The 14,229-nt window shown below is 42.2% G+C and overlaps 1 protein-coding gene across 2 annotated transcripts in view; it reads left to right on the top strand.

Annotated features, from left to right (window-relative positions):
* Window positions 1–12,825, top strand: part of lrp2b (low density lipoprotein receptor-related protein 2b) — a 64,805-nt gene extending 51,980 nt beyond the window's left edge. The window contains exons 65-81 of one of the 2 annotated variants that reach the window (XM_015963173.3): window positions 1,072–1,203; window positions 1,289–1,414; window positions 1,577–1,720; window positions 3,209–3,374; window positions 3,509–3,637; window positions 3,878–4,098; window positions 4,180–4,362; window positions 4,491–4,610; window positions 5,370–5,457; window positions 7,445–7,509; window positions 7,604–7,748; window positions 10,265–10,325; window positions 10,405–10,533; window positions 10,724–10,813; window positions 12,177–12,254; window positions 12,378–12,431; window positions 12,549–12,825. In XM_015963173.3, coding sequence (XP_015818659.3) covers window positions 1,072–1,203; window positions 1,289–1,414; window positions 1,577–1,720; window positions 3,209–3,374; window positions 3,509–3,637; window positions 3,878–4,098; window positions 4,180–4,362; window positions 4,491–4,610; window positions 5,370–5,457; window positions 7,445–7,509; window positions 7,604–7,748; window positions 10,265–10,325; window positions 10,405–10,533; window positions 10,724–10,813; window positions 12,177–12,254; window positions 12,378–12,431; window positions 12,549–12,569 — 1,952 coding nt within the window. In that variant the 3' untranslated portion in view covers window positions 12,570–12,825. Of the gene's footprint in view, window positions 1–1,071; window positions 1,204–1,288; window positions 1,415–1,576; window positions 1,721–3,208; window positions 3,375–3,508; window positions 3,638–3,877; window positions 4,099–4,179; window positions 4,363–4,490; window positions 4,611–5,369; window positions 5,458–7,444; window positions 7,510–7,603; window positions 7,749–10,264; window positions 10,326–10,404; window positions 10,534–10,723; window positions 10,814–12,176; window positions 12,255–12,374; window positions 12,432–12,548 lie in introns of both variants that reach the window. The other variant, XM_015963172.3, reaches the window with a different exon arrangement.
* The last annotated feature ends 1,404 nt before the right edge of the window (window positions 12,826–14,229 follow it).

Raw genomic sequence — 14,229 nt, 5'->3', positions numbered from 1 at the left:
TATTAGGCCAGGTTTTCCTCCCCCCACCAGGCTAAGCATCACTTATTTATGTAAAATGTATTTTTTCATGTCTGACTTTAACCGCATCTAATACTGTATTACGGCGTGAGCGCAACTGCGACAACTTAAGATCGATGTGTGAGCAGCCTGAGAGGTCGGGTGTTTCATCTGAACCCTTAGCGATGTGACATGTCTCAGAGAAAGCATAAAAACATGTTGGACGCTTCTTCTGAAGCGGGAAAATAACACCTCTTCTTAGGCAGAGCACGACGTCGCCTCCGCTCGTTCACCCTCTGCCGAGCCGGACTGAGCTCGATAACATTGACCCAGCACAGCCACTGGGTCATTGGAGCTGCCCCGTGCCTGCCTGATGGAAAACCAGCAGGTTTCATCAGACTCGTAGCTTCTTGTTTTTGCTGGGGACCCCCTGTATTTTATCGCTCCCTCCTGCAGTCTTCCCTACTAAAATTTAAAATGATTCTGTAAATTCCGTGTATCAATAGAAAAAATCTCTGCCTCTGCCAGCTGCAGTAAATGTAGTCTCCAAATAATAAATAAGAGGTGCATTCATCTGTGTATCTCCTTTGATCCGCATTAGTGATGTTCTCAGCACCAGAACAGTGAAGCAAAGAAAGATTCCTGAGTTTGTTAGTAATTTTATTTATTAGGTGCATCTAACCTGTTCTATTTTTCTCTGAAAGGTGATCAAATCAGTGCTTCTATGGGTTGTCTCCAATCTGCACTGGAAAATTTTACTTTATTTAGAGATGTGTCATAATTTCTCCCCAAGCCGACGTCCCCCCCCCCCCCCCCCCCCCCCCCCCCCGCGCCACAGCTGGAAAAATTCCTAGGGGAATCACTGAAATCTTATTTCCCAGCACAATGGTCAGTCGCTTTATGCCACATATTCTACTTTTTTACCATCACACTCCAGCACAAACAGCTTCAACCTTCTGGATTTTTCCAATGATTAAAAGTATCCTGTAACATGCACTTGGGGGACCAGAGTTACGCTTTAATCCAACTTTTCACTGCATTGTAAAGTGTTGCTTTCTGTTGTTTTGCTTTCAGATTTTGGACAGGATCGAAACTGTGAGGAGAAGCTTTGCCAACATGAGTGCACCAACCTGAACGGCACCGGCTTCATTTGCTCCTGCAAACCTGGATACATGGTAAACCCAGACAGCACCTACACCTGCCTCGGTATGTACAATAAAAGATATTTAATTTAAAGGTTGAAAATATACCTAAATAGATCTGAACATTTCTTTTCTCTTTCCTCTTTCAGACATTAATGAGTGTGAAGAGTTTGGGATCTGTCCTCAGGTCTGTAAGAACACCAAAGGCAGCTATGACTGCGAGTGTGCACCAGGCTACAGAAAGGTGGGCAACGGCAACATGTGCGAGGCGCAGGGTGAGAACAGTTTTATATAAATGTACACCCGGAGAACTGGAAACCAGTATGAAATACAGCTCCCTGGATATTTCAGTATTTTTGCTCTTTAAATTTTTAAATTTAATGATTCTGTTTGCAGAAGAGTTTGTTTAAATGTGTAGGCTTCTGTTTCTCCGACAGGTGCATCTCCACTGCTGCTGCTACCAGAGAGCATTCGTATTCGGAGGTTCAACCTGCAGAAGGAAACCTACCATGACTTCCTCCAAGAGGAGGAACGCATCATGGCTCTGGACTATGACTGGGACCACAACAGCACTGGATTCAGTAAGACACACAAATTAAAACCAGGTTTTCCATGTAGGGTTACGTAAATTGAGTGCTTTAAGAGCGCAATATATTTTACCCCTACTTGTGACCAATAAGCTGTGATACTCTATCTAAATATAGAATATCAACTCTGCTTGGTCTTTACTGTGTTTATCAGAAGATTCTAGGATTCTTTATTTATTAAGGGATTGTACACACTTCGTTTTGATTCAGAAAAGTTGGGTTTATAAAAGTAAGAATTTATTTTACCAACAATTAAAACATGACAAGTTAACTAACATTACTGTGATGGATGGAACTAGATGTGATGTATGAAACCTATGTGTGAATGCGGTGTTAGTCAGAACTTCCTTATCTAGAAGAGCTGAGTTCTGGATGTAAAAGAATTTGGTTTGCGTCAAGCTATGAAGGTGGTTGTTACCAAAACACATCAGACGCAATCTGTCATGTCTACTTCACCCATTTTTGGAGACCCTCTTGGTGGATCCGAAGGTCAGAGAGGTCGGCTGACCTCTGGCACCGAAGGGCTGTAGAATACCGTGGCACAGACGCTTCAGTCCAGAGATGTCTCGGGTCACAACAGATGGATGGAACCGCCCGTCTGGGACTCTGAAGGAGTCTAAACAATATCAGCTTGTTCTGTAGGAATTGTTTCTGTATCAGCTTTGCAGGTGCAAAAAGATTTTGACGACGTGTCAAAAGCATTGATGGGTTAAAGAGGGTTTTGCTTCAGGTGGCTGGTCTGAAACTGTATCTAGGACTGAGAGATCACCCAGAGTGATCCAGTTTTGATGTTCTCATGTTATGATTTGTGTAGCCAACCAAAGGTTGACAGGTTTGAGAAATGTTACCAAGAAACTCTGAAACACGCCTTCTTTGATACGGATGCTCTGACTGGGGTAAAAGACTATTTATGTGTCAGAGTTTAACTTAACCTTACTTGTTCTTGTGTGAGTGCAAATGGTGATGACCTTGTCATATTAACATGCTGAAACGTATTTCAATCACTGTAATCATAACATGACATTCATTTCAAACTTTATTCATTGAGCACAGATTAATGAAACATTTCATTATATTATAATTATTATAATTAGCAATAAACAAACGTTTATTTAATTATTATCTAGCTTATAAGTTGTAGAAGTTCATATGTGATTTAGGAAATCATTCTTTCACTTAGCAACTGATCCGAGCTGGAGTGTTCCTTATATGGAGGCATGAAGACCTGTAAGATTGGACCTTGAGGAGAGAATGCTATTGTTGGCATGCCGTTATCTTTTTTCAGAGCTGCAGAGACTCTGAGCTCCAGCTGATGGGATGAAGGCAGGCCAATTTAAAGGGGACACATGCAATCTTGTGTCGTCTTTTTGACCAGATGTTGAATGGTCAAACTGTACCTAAAAACTGACCATTGCTGGACGTTACATACATTACATTAAGAACCAGTAATAGGAATTACCATTGTAATTAATATTTATTTAGGTATGGTGTATTTCACTGTCGCTGGCAAGGACGCTGTCTCAGGTGCTATTAAGAGAGCATACATACCTTCAGTGGACGATGGTAGTAACAACATTGGGGCTGCTGTTGACCTTGGCATCAAATACATCACCTCACCAGATGGCATTGCTGTGGACTGGGTTGGCAGGTGATTAAACAGAACTGATCCTCTCCAAGCTCTTGTGTTTATAACTTGCTAAAGCCATTGATTAATGGAACACATGACTGTGTATGGACAGTTGTTCTTTTAACAATATCTGTTTGGCCTTTTTGTTACTTTAGAAACCTTTACTGGGCGGACTCCAGGCTTAAGAGGTTAGAGGTGGCCATGTTGGATGGACGCTACAGGAAACATCTTGTCAAAACTGAGCTGGGTCTCCCTTCTGCTGTGGCGGTTAATCCTCATCTGGGGTAAGACAAGGATCACCTTTTCTTATTAGAAAAAAATAATAATTAAAGAGTTAAACTAATGTTGGGAGTCTTCTATTAGACAAGGCCAGCAAATGTATTTAGCTAAATGAGTTATGTGTTTATTCCTCTGGTATTAAATCTCTTAAAGAAAAGCACAAGTACAACAGCATTTATCTGCTGGATGCACTTGAGCCAGCATCTGAGGTGTCCAGTGTTCTCATTACTGCTGTGAACCTTCAGGACGCTCTACTGGGCTGATCGAGGCGACACGGCTAAGATTGAGTGTTCTTGGCTGGATGGACAGAACAGGAAAGTTCTGGTAGGCGATGGTTTGGGTTGGCCCACTGGTCTGTCGATCGACTTCACCAACGATGACAGGATCTACTGGTCGGATTCCAAGGAAAGCCGCATCGAGTCTGTTCTGCCCTCAGGAGAGCAGCGTAGAACTGCTGTTTTCATAGGTGAAAGTTTGGATGATGTAAAAGTCTCATAACAGTTTTTGGCTCATCTTTGAACAAAACCACCAACTATCTCTCACACAGATGTGAAGAACCCATTCAGCGTGTGTGTGTTTGAGGACCATGTGTACTGGAGTACTCAGGAGAAAGGTGAGGTGTATCGGCAGGACAAGTTTGGTCGTGGAAGCAAAACCAAGCTGCTGACAGCAGGACCCTGGCTGACTCAGATCTCTGTGTTCCAGCAGCAGAGATACAACTCCATCAGCAGTAAGCTCCTTGCCCACGTCCACAAATACAATAATGCATCAGACACATTTTTGTCTATCAAAAAATAAATAAAGCATAAATAAATGTGAGCTGTTGCTAAAGACACTTTATATCTTTATTTGTTGAAGTGAGGAATCCATGTAAAGGAACCTGCAGCCACCTATGTTTGCTCCGACCTGGAGGTTACACCTGCGCCTGTCCTGAAGGCACCAGCTTTGTCCCTGGCAGCAACACTGAGTGCGATGCAGGTGAGAAAAGGAGGCGTGGTTTAACTGTTATTGTGTTTTAAATATTATTTCATAAAATCTAGATCAGAGGTCTGCAACCTGCTGCTCTGGAGCTGCTATTTAGATCCTCCACAATGGCTCTTACTAATTTTCCCTAGAAATTATAATAAACCAACATGTTATTAAAAATAGATATATGTAGGTTTAAGCAGCTTTCCAGTTTTTATACAGAATGTTTAATTAGCATTTCCATAAGTGCCATTAACATTTTTAAATTTATTTATGAGGTATTTTTACATAATTTCCCACAAATATCAACATTCCAAAGGATTTAAAAACCTACTGAAATGATGTGTTTTTTCAAAAAGTTAAACAATTCTCTTATAATAAATATTTACTGAAGAGAGAAAAAATATTTCTGACTTTAATCTCTGAAAAGAATTAGAATCCTTGCTTTATTCTCAGAGTTTGAACTCTCATGTTTCTGAGACAAAAGCACTTTATTAGTGGCCCTAATGCTCTTCCTTGGATCTTTTTCAAAAATTACAAATAGTCAATTTTCTAAATGTCCTGTAACTTTTGTGGTTGCTTGCAAATTTTAGCTCAGTGGACTAAAGGCAAAAACGGGTCCTTAGATTGTAAAGGTTGCAGAACCCTTTCTTTTCTAGTTATCTGAAGAACAACTAATGACTTTAGATTATCCAGAGATATGCTGGTGATGCAGCATTGCATTCATAAGCTTTAGTACATTTTATGAACTGGATCCTTATTTATGTTCAGGGTTCGATCCTCCACCCACCATGCCACCACCGTGTAAGTGTCAGAACGGAGGCACGTGTTACTTTGATGACAACATGGCTCTCTGCATGTAAGACCATTCAGCCCTATGTCATTTATGTGCAATATATGTAAAATCTGTTTAAAGTTTATGTAAATTTTGTATGAAATGTGTGTAAAGTTAGTTTGAAGTTTGTGTAAAGTCTATGTAAAGTTTATATATGTGTGTAAAGTATTATATATATATATATATATATATATATATATATATATATATATATATATATATATATATATATATATGAATGATTAAAATGAGAAAAAATGTAAATTAAATAAAATTGTGATTGAAAATTGTAAGGAAAAGGAAAGAAGGAAATCAGTGGGAAAGGCGGAGTTGGTAGAAAAAAGGTGAATAAAGGGAGGGTGGTGATGAACAGGTGAGGTTTCAGCTGCATTTTAAAGGAGACCACTGAGTACACTGATCTCAGGCTCAGGGGGAGAGAGGTCCAGAGTCTCGGGGCCACAGCAGCAAATGATTTGTCACCTTTGGTCTTTAGCCTGGTGCTGCACAACCAGTAGGCTTTGGTCACTGGACCTCAGGGACCTGATGGGGGTGCAGGGACAGAGAAGAACACCATGTGATGGTGCTTGTCCATGTAGGGCCCTTTAGACCAGAACCAAGATCTTAAAATGTACCCTGAAGGTAACTGGCAGCCAATGAAGCTGGAGGAGAAGCGGGGTGATGTGGATGTGCTTGGAGGACTTGGTCAGAAGCCGAGCACAGGTATTCTGAACCACCTGTAGACGGTTCAGGGAGGTTCTGCTCAGACAAGACAGGACAAGATAACTTTATTTATGCAGCACGTTTCCTACACGAAGGCAACTTGAAGTGCTTTACAGTTTACAATGTGGTTTTTAGAGACCCTAAGAAGAGCTGTTTCAGTAGAATGAGCTCTATGAGAACCTGACTGGAAACTGTCATAGACGTTATGTTCATCGAGAGCAGCTGTGAGTTGTTTAGCCACAACCTTTTCCAAGATCTTGAAGATGAAATTAAGTTTAGAGATGGGTCTGAAGCTGCTATGGAGAGAGGGGTCAAGACTCGTTTTTTTAAGGATTACAGCGTTCTTAAAGTAAGCAAGGACCTGACCAGAAACCAGAGAAGCATCAATCATAGAGAGCACGCTGGGACCGATGGACTGAAAAGCCTTTTTTAAACAAAGATGAGGGTAAGATGTCGAGGGGGCATGCAAAATTCTTCATAGAGTTAACTAGTTTGGTTAACTCAGGCAAAGAAACGGGAGCAAAGCTATCTAGGATGACGGGTCAGGTTGGAGTCAGGAGAGGCAGAGACAAGGCTGAGGGCATAGACGTAGTTTTGACTTTAGAAGTGGGGGACACAACTGGCATGTGGACCGGGGTGGTGGGGGTGGGTAATCTTTACAGTATGTGATGGGAGACAGGCTTCAACACAAGCAGTTGTTTTCAGCTTGGTCCTAGTGCTCAACCAGTGTCTATTTAATATAGCGTAATATTGTTTTTGGACAGTAAAAAGTGCACAGGACAAAAATTGACTTTGCTCCGGGACACCAGGTTGGAGAAATAGGCAACCCTTGCGTCTCAGACTGCAGAGTTAATGGGTGTCAGAAGGTCCTTAGCAGATGGAGATGGAGATGGATTTTCTTCCTCAAATGTTCCGCATTGTGGCTGCAAATGCCAATGTTAAGTTGGTAAATCTGGTTCTGACAGGATAGACGTTGTCCGGAATGGAGAGGCGGTGCTTGTTAAAGTAATCAGTTAAGGAATCTGGGTCATTATCAGAACAACAGGGTGGATTAAAAGCTGCAGAAAATTTGCTAGCTGAGCTCTCATTAAGAAAATGAGAACTAATCAAGCAGCTAGCAGGAGGTGGGAACGCAGGAACTGACAGTTTAAAGAAAATGCAATGGTGATCTGAAAGTCTGTTTAAAGTTTGTGTAAAGTTTATGTAAAGTCTGTATAAAGTTTTGTAAAGTTTCAGATCATGCACTGTATTTAAAAAATGAGACTATTTAAATGCATGTGTTGTTTCACAGATGTCCTCCAAACTGGAAAGGAGAATACTGCCAGACCAGCGTTTTTAACACGGTTGCATCTTCAGGTAGGTCAGGTTTCAGTTTCATGGGAGAATATCTTACAGTACTTTAAACAACGTGAAAATTATGCGCTTTATTTTCATTCTCCTTGTTCTTCAGTCGGAATAGCCATTGGAGTGACGATACTGGTTGTGGTGCTGCTGGTTTCTCTGGTCTTTGTTGCAAGGAGAAAGTCCAACCTGCTGCAAAGACTGCAGAGCAGTATACCCAGTATGCCATCCATGCCTAATTTTTCAAATTTCAGGTGAGGCAAAGCTGGAAAAACTCCAACATTGTTAATGGTACAAAATTTTGCATCCAAATTAGTCTTTCCATCGATCCATCCATTTTCATCTGCTTATCCGGAGTCGGGTTGTGGGGGCAGTAGCCTAAGGTGAGAGGCCCAGACTTCCCTCTCCCCAGCCACTTTGGCCAGCTCCTCCGGGGGAATCCCAAGGCGTTCCCTGGCCAGTTGAGAGACATAGTCCCTCCACCGTGCCCTGGGTCTACCTTTAGGTCTCCTCCTGGTTGGACGTGCCCAGAAAACCTCACCAGGGAGGCGTCCAGGAGGCATCCTGATCAGATGCCCGAGCCACTTCAACGGGCTCCTCTCGATGTGCAGGAGCAGCGGGTCTACTCCGAGCCCATCCCGAATGACCAAGCTTCTCACACTATCTCCCCACTCTTCAGAGAAAACTCATTTTGGCCACTTATAGTCGCGATCTCATTCTTTCGGTCACTACCCAAAGCTCATGACCATAGGTGAGGGTAGGAACGTAGATCGACCGGTAAATCGAGAGCTTCGCCTTCTGACTCAGCTCTCTCTTCACCACGACAGACCGCTACAACGCCCGCATCACTGCAGATGCAGCACCAATCCACCTATCGATCTCACGCTTCAGTTTTCCCTCACTCGTGAACAAGACCCCGAGATACTTAAACTCTTCCACTTGGGGCAGGACCTCATCCCTGACCTGGAGAAGGCATTCTACCCTGTTCCGAATCAAGACCATGGTCTCAGATTTAGAGCAGCTGATTCTCATCCCAGCTGCTTCACAGTTGGCTGCCAACTGCTCCAGTGAAAGCTGAAGATCACGTTCTGATGAAGTCAACGGGATCACATCATCTGCAAAAAGCAGAGACCTGATCCTCAGACCACCAAAACGGATGCCCTCCACACCTTGGCTGCACCTAGAAATCCTGTCCATAAAGGTTATTAACAGAAAAGGTGACAAAGGGCAGACTTGGCGGAGTCCAACTCTCACTGGGAACGAGCCCGACTTACTGCCGGCAATGCGGACCAAGCTCTGACACCGGTCATACAGGGACCCAACAACCGGTATCAGAGGGCCTAGTACCCCATACTCCCGGAGTACCCCCCCACAGGGTCTCCCGAGGGACGTGGTCAAACACCTTCTCCAAATCCACAAAACACATGTAGACTGGTTGGGCAAAGTCCCACGTACCCTCCAGGATCCCCCTAAGGGTATAAGCTGGTCCAGTGTTCCACGGCCAGGACGAAAACCACATTGCTCCTCCTGAATCTGAAGTTAAGTTATGAACAAATTAAATCTGTAGTCAAACAAAAATTTAGGCTCAATAAAATAGAATTACAAACACCACCAAGGGTATTAGACTTCTATAATCTCAAACCCCCCAAACTACTGTCTGAAGTATATAAGACACTGTCCAAAATAGACAATAGAATAGCAATCCCTATTGAAAAATGGGAGGTGGATCTATCAGTTAGCTTTGACCAGGACTTCTGGTCCCAAACTTGTTTAAAAACTTTTAAAATGATCAGACACTCCAATTTACAATTAATTCAGTACAAAATTCTACACAGAGTACACTATACAGGTCATCGGATGTTCAAGATGGGGTTTGTGTCGTCTGACACCTGTACACACTGCACAAACAACGTTCCTGACAATTACATTCACGCACTGTGGTCCTGTCCACCTGTCCAGGAATTTTTGGGGTAGAGTATGTGAAGACCTGTCAAAGTCTCTGAAATGTCATATCCCAACCACCCCCTCTCTTTGTTTACTGGGAAACCTGGACGATGTCCCGATTGAAACATCTTTGGTTCACGTGGTTCTGACTGCCATATGCATCGCTAAGAAAACTCTCCTCTTGAATTGTAAAAATAGAGAAACTCTCTGCATTAACCAGTATAGAAATCTTTTGTTAGATCATATTACACTTGATTCAGTCTCTGCTTCCACTTCAAATCAATCTCTCTGGGCTCCTTTGATCGTTCCATCACATAGCGATAATGGGGGACCGTTGATGTTGTCCTGCGGGATGATGTGGGTGGGGGGGTGGGGGGTGGGGGGGTGGAGGGTGTGAGTTTAGAGTATCCGTATGTTCCCTGGAGGTGGGTTCACTGGGGATGTCTGGAACTGGGGGGCCGTTGCCCCCCTCTGGAGGTGCTTGGGTTGCCTTGGGGGGTGGACTACTGGCGGTTGTTAGTGGGGCCCCTCTGAGGTCTTGGCGGCGGCCACGGGGTCACTGCCTGGCAGCTGCATTGCCCCATGGCGGGTCTGGGTGGGGGCCTGGGGGCTCGGGGTGTTGCGGTGGCTGGCCCTGTGTGGGGATCTGGGCGGGGCCTTGGGGGTCGGGTCCTGATATGTGTGCTGCCGGGAAGAAGGCAGTAACATGCAGCAGTGCCTGGCCCGGGTTCAGGGGCCTCGGGTAGACCTTGGCGATTATAGATGGCATGCATAGATACAAGCTTCTATGTTTTTTACTGTAAACTAATGCTTTGTTTATTTTTAGGAACGGTTACACCAAAAATGGACCAAAACCAGACAACAGCGATTCAAGTCAGACTGTAGAGGTAATCTTAAATAGATGAAATCCTTATTGTTAGTCAACAATGAATACCAACACCTGATTGTGTTCTGTAATTTGCTCAGGTTCCCTGCATGTCCGTGTCCATAGCTGAGACAGAGGGAAGGAGCTTTGAGAACCCGACGTATGAAGAACAGCAGCATGATTCCAGAAGTGTGCCACCAGTTGCCTCTTCTCCTGCTGAAATAAACAAGGTCAACAAACAAAAATCACATTCTATTAACTCAGCTTGACTTTCTGGCAGGAACCAAATCTTCCCCAAAGTGTTTTATCTTCTACTACATGAAGATCCTTTTAGATCGTTTAAAAAGGTGTCTTCCTAGAGTCTGTTTTGTTGTGTAAAATAAGAGCTTGATGTTTTGATTTGCTGGTTTCTGTCCTCAGGAGAACGTTATTAATCCTTTATATGTGGAGGACGTTCAAGGTGTAGAAAATCTCTCAACAAGTGCATCTGGTCGCCCCGATTTTACCACGGTTGGTTTTACAAATTTCCTGTAACATTTCTTATGTTTGTAAAGGATGGGTAGTTTACATTTTACTTATGAACCGTAAAATGTGAGATTCCACAGAAATATGAAATATCAATCTGATGGATCTTTGAATATTTTAACCAGAAGATCAGAACTTTTTATTGCAGGGATTATGTGACACTTCGTATTAACTCAGAGGAAAGAGAGAGAGTCAGGTTTATAATAGTTAAGAAATTTATTTCTACACAATTTAAACAAGACTAACTTTAAACACTCTGTGTACTGATGGACTAAGGTGGAGTGAGACGTGAGATGATGGTGTGTGTGTAGAATGTTATTATCAGAACCAGTGGATCCGGAGAAGCATTTAGTTCTGAGTGGGAGTGAATGTTTCGCTCTAAACTACAGTTGGAGATTCATAACACACATGAGACGCCATCTGTCGGTCTACATACCCCAGGGGAAGCCTCCGATCAGATCTAGAATGCCGAGGTCCTCTTGGACCCTCCTTGCAACCGAAGCCGGTAGAAAAGCAGCGGTGCCGACCAAACTAGTCTTGGAATGCTTCCAGGTCACGACAGTTATTATTGGCATCAGCGAGACCCTGAAGGGGTCGTGAGGTTCAGCTTTTATTCTGAAGGAACTTGCGGTCAGGTGTCACTTGCAACAGATTTTATCCAGCTTGTCGAGGTTCTTTTGGCTGAAGAGGAAGTCCGGATGGCCTGTCCGAGACTTCTCTAGAATGCTTTGAACTAGAAAAAAAAATGGTTGCGTGGAATAGTTTTTATAATTGTCATATTTTGGTTTACTGGCGAATCAGAATTTGACATGCAAAAGAGGGTTTACACAAACACCACAGAAAACCACGCCTCGCATCAGAAACAAAGGTTCTGATTGGATCAGACAAAAGGAAATGTGTCGTGTGACTTTAGCATTGCATGTCATTAGTGTCTAGTGCAAATGTCCAGGATTATAATTACTTGTAAAATACTACTGATCACAGGATTATAATATCAAGTAATAACATTGTCATTTCACAGATTGATTGAACATTGGGCTCACATTATTATTGGTTATAACAAAGTCGTTTGATTATGTGTTCATCAAGAGAGCTCTTTGTCTTCGTCTTGTGCTGAAACAGAGGTGAAGCAGTTCAGATGAGCAGAGTGCAAGAAAGACCTTGGCCAATATCTCATGTAGATTAGCCTGTGTCAGAGACTTTATGTCTCTGCTCGAGCAGATGCAGCAGATCATGACCTTTAGTTCAACAACAGGACATTCATGACGCTACATGTTGTTGCAGCTTTGCATGAAAAAAACATCTACTTTTATCTTTATTTAGCTGAATATCTCTGATCTCTTCTCAGGAAGTGTTAACAAACCCAGCTGATGATTCAGCTGAAGAAGGTGTTGAAGCCACTTCTGCACAGCCATCTGAGTCACAGGTAACCTAAGAAACAAGTTAAAGTGTTACACCAGGTTTCCCGTCTAGTAGCTGAAACCGTTCTTTAGTTTGTATTTATGTCAACTTAAGCCTGTAGGTTTAATTTATTCTTTTTTGACAGCAGTTAGAACCTACTGGACGTGAAAATGCTGCATCTTTCCAGAATCCGGTATATCTAGTGAGTGATTTGTAATTAGTTTACAATTTTGTTGATTTATTGCTTGGGGATATAACTCAAACCTGCATGGAAATAACTGTTCTTTTGTTGTTTTTTGTAATTGTGTTTTTCCTGCAGAAATCTGACTCCGATGTGTGACAGCACCACTACACCAAAGATTAGATGGTTCCAACCATCATTCATTCTCACCAGAGGAGGCTGAAAAGATTGCTCAGAAAGCTAAATACAAACAAATCAAAGAAGAAACAGCAGTATTTACGGGTGTGACCCTAACAATTGGATATATTTTAAGCTGATGTATAATAAAATGTAGGTTCTCGATTTAGAGTTTGTATCATTTTGTAAATTTAGATTTTGAGAAACTCCTATTATTAAACTTCCTTTTATCATTAAATTGTTTCAGTTATATTTTATCTTGATACGATCACTTGCTTTTTTCCAACGAAACAGATCCTTTATCATCAGCCACACTCCTACGGTGTAATCTAGTCTAATCAGATAAACTCAACCAACAACAAAGCGACAGCTACGATACCGCTCAGTTTTTCTCTTCTTGTGTCTGAACGTATTAACGGGCTTGCGGGCTAAATGAGCAGAGGCACGGTGGACAAGAGAAAATAACAGAATCAGAGGGGAGAGGGAAGGGGTGAGTGAGAAAAACAAAGGGAAGTGTTCTCTTTTTTATTTTATGAAGATTCACACGTTTGAAAAAGCTTGATTCCTGCGAGGCTTCACCCAGAAAATGTGCGGCTCACTGAGCGATGAGGTGGGTGGGAAAGCATGAATAGCAATAGATGCAGAGAGGAGCAAAGCAAAGAGGCATGCAGCTCACAGCATGTGTGCGCACATTGCTGCCTTCAGGGACTATTGGAAAAGGTACCACAGACAAGTATCTACGTATAATTTGATAAGGGAACACCTACATTAACATGATCATTATTTCTGCATTTAAAATTAATACTAAAATGGTTACATGTAATAAATTCATTTTGAAATGCAAGGAGATTATATTATAAAAGCAAGTTTATGAAAATAGAAATGTTTAAGGGTGGTTTGGTTGGAATTTATTCAGCAATCACTTGAAAATTACCTTTTTGTTAGATTAATTATATGTACATTTTTTTCATTAACTCTATATTAACAGCATCAATATTTAAGAATTTAAGTAAATGGTTTAGTTTAGGAAATAGAAGCAAAAAACTGGGTAAAATCAAAAAGCTGAAGGCAATAAATTACTTTAAATTTCTGGATTTCTCATTCATCAATACTTTTGCAGCAGTCTAGAAGGAATAAATGCCATTCAGGCAGTACTCGGGGTACAGAAAAGTCCACAAACTCCTGACTCAGCAGGGCAAAGTGAGCTTCAGGTTTTGGAGTATTATTTCCTGATTTTTGGACATCTCGCGCCGAATTGGATAACAGCCACGCGACTCTACCACTGACTTGCAATATGGATGTTTTATCTCCACAAATAACACAACCCATGAGAACTCCTGCTGTGAGGCGAGAATGCTAATGCTAACAATTAGCTTAAACCAGCCGAGATGTCTGCTGCTGATTACCGTATATTAAAACAACAACAACAGCCTTCCCCGTTATGGGTGAAGATGGGCGAGTCCATGAATGTTAAGTGACAGTGTGATGTAGATCTTTGAGGAGTTTCAAATCCTAGAATTTTACCATCTATCGTTGGTCAGAAGCTAATGCGGGATAATTTGGGGGGGGGGGGGGGGGGGCATGTCCCCCCACTTTTTCCAAAGTCAAGTTTTGATCCCTGCACTTTTTACCATCCAAAAAC

This window comes from Nothobranchius furzeri, chromosome 16 (assembly GCF_043380555.1).
Source record: "Nothobranchius furzeri strain GRZ-AD chromosome 16, NfurGRZ-RIMD1, whole genome shotgun sequence".
Lineage (NCBI taxonomy): Eukaryota > Metazoa > Chordata > Actinopteri > Cyprinodontiformes > Nothobranchiidae > Nothobranchius > Nothobranchius furzeri.
The sequence above is the reverse complement of the archived record's forward strand: the minus strand, read 5'-3'. Positions and strand labels throughout refer to the sequence as shown.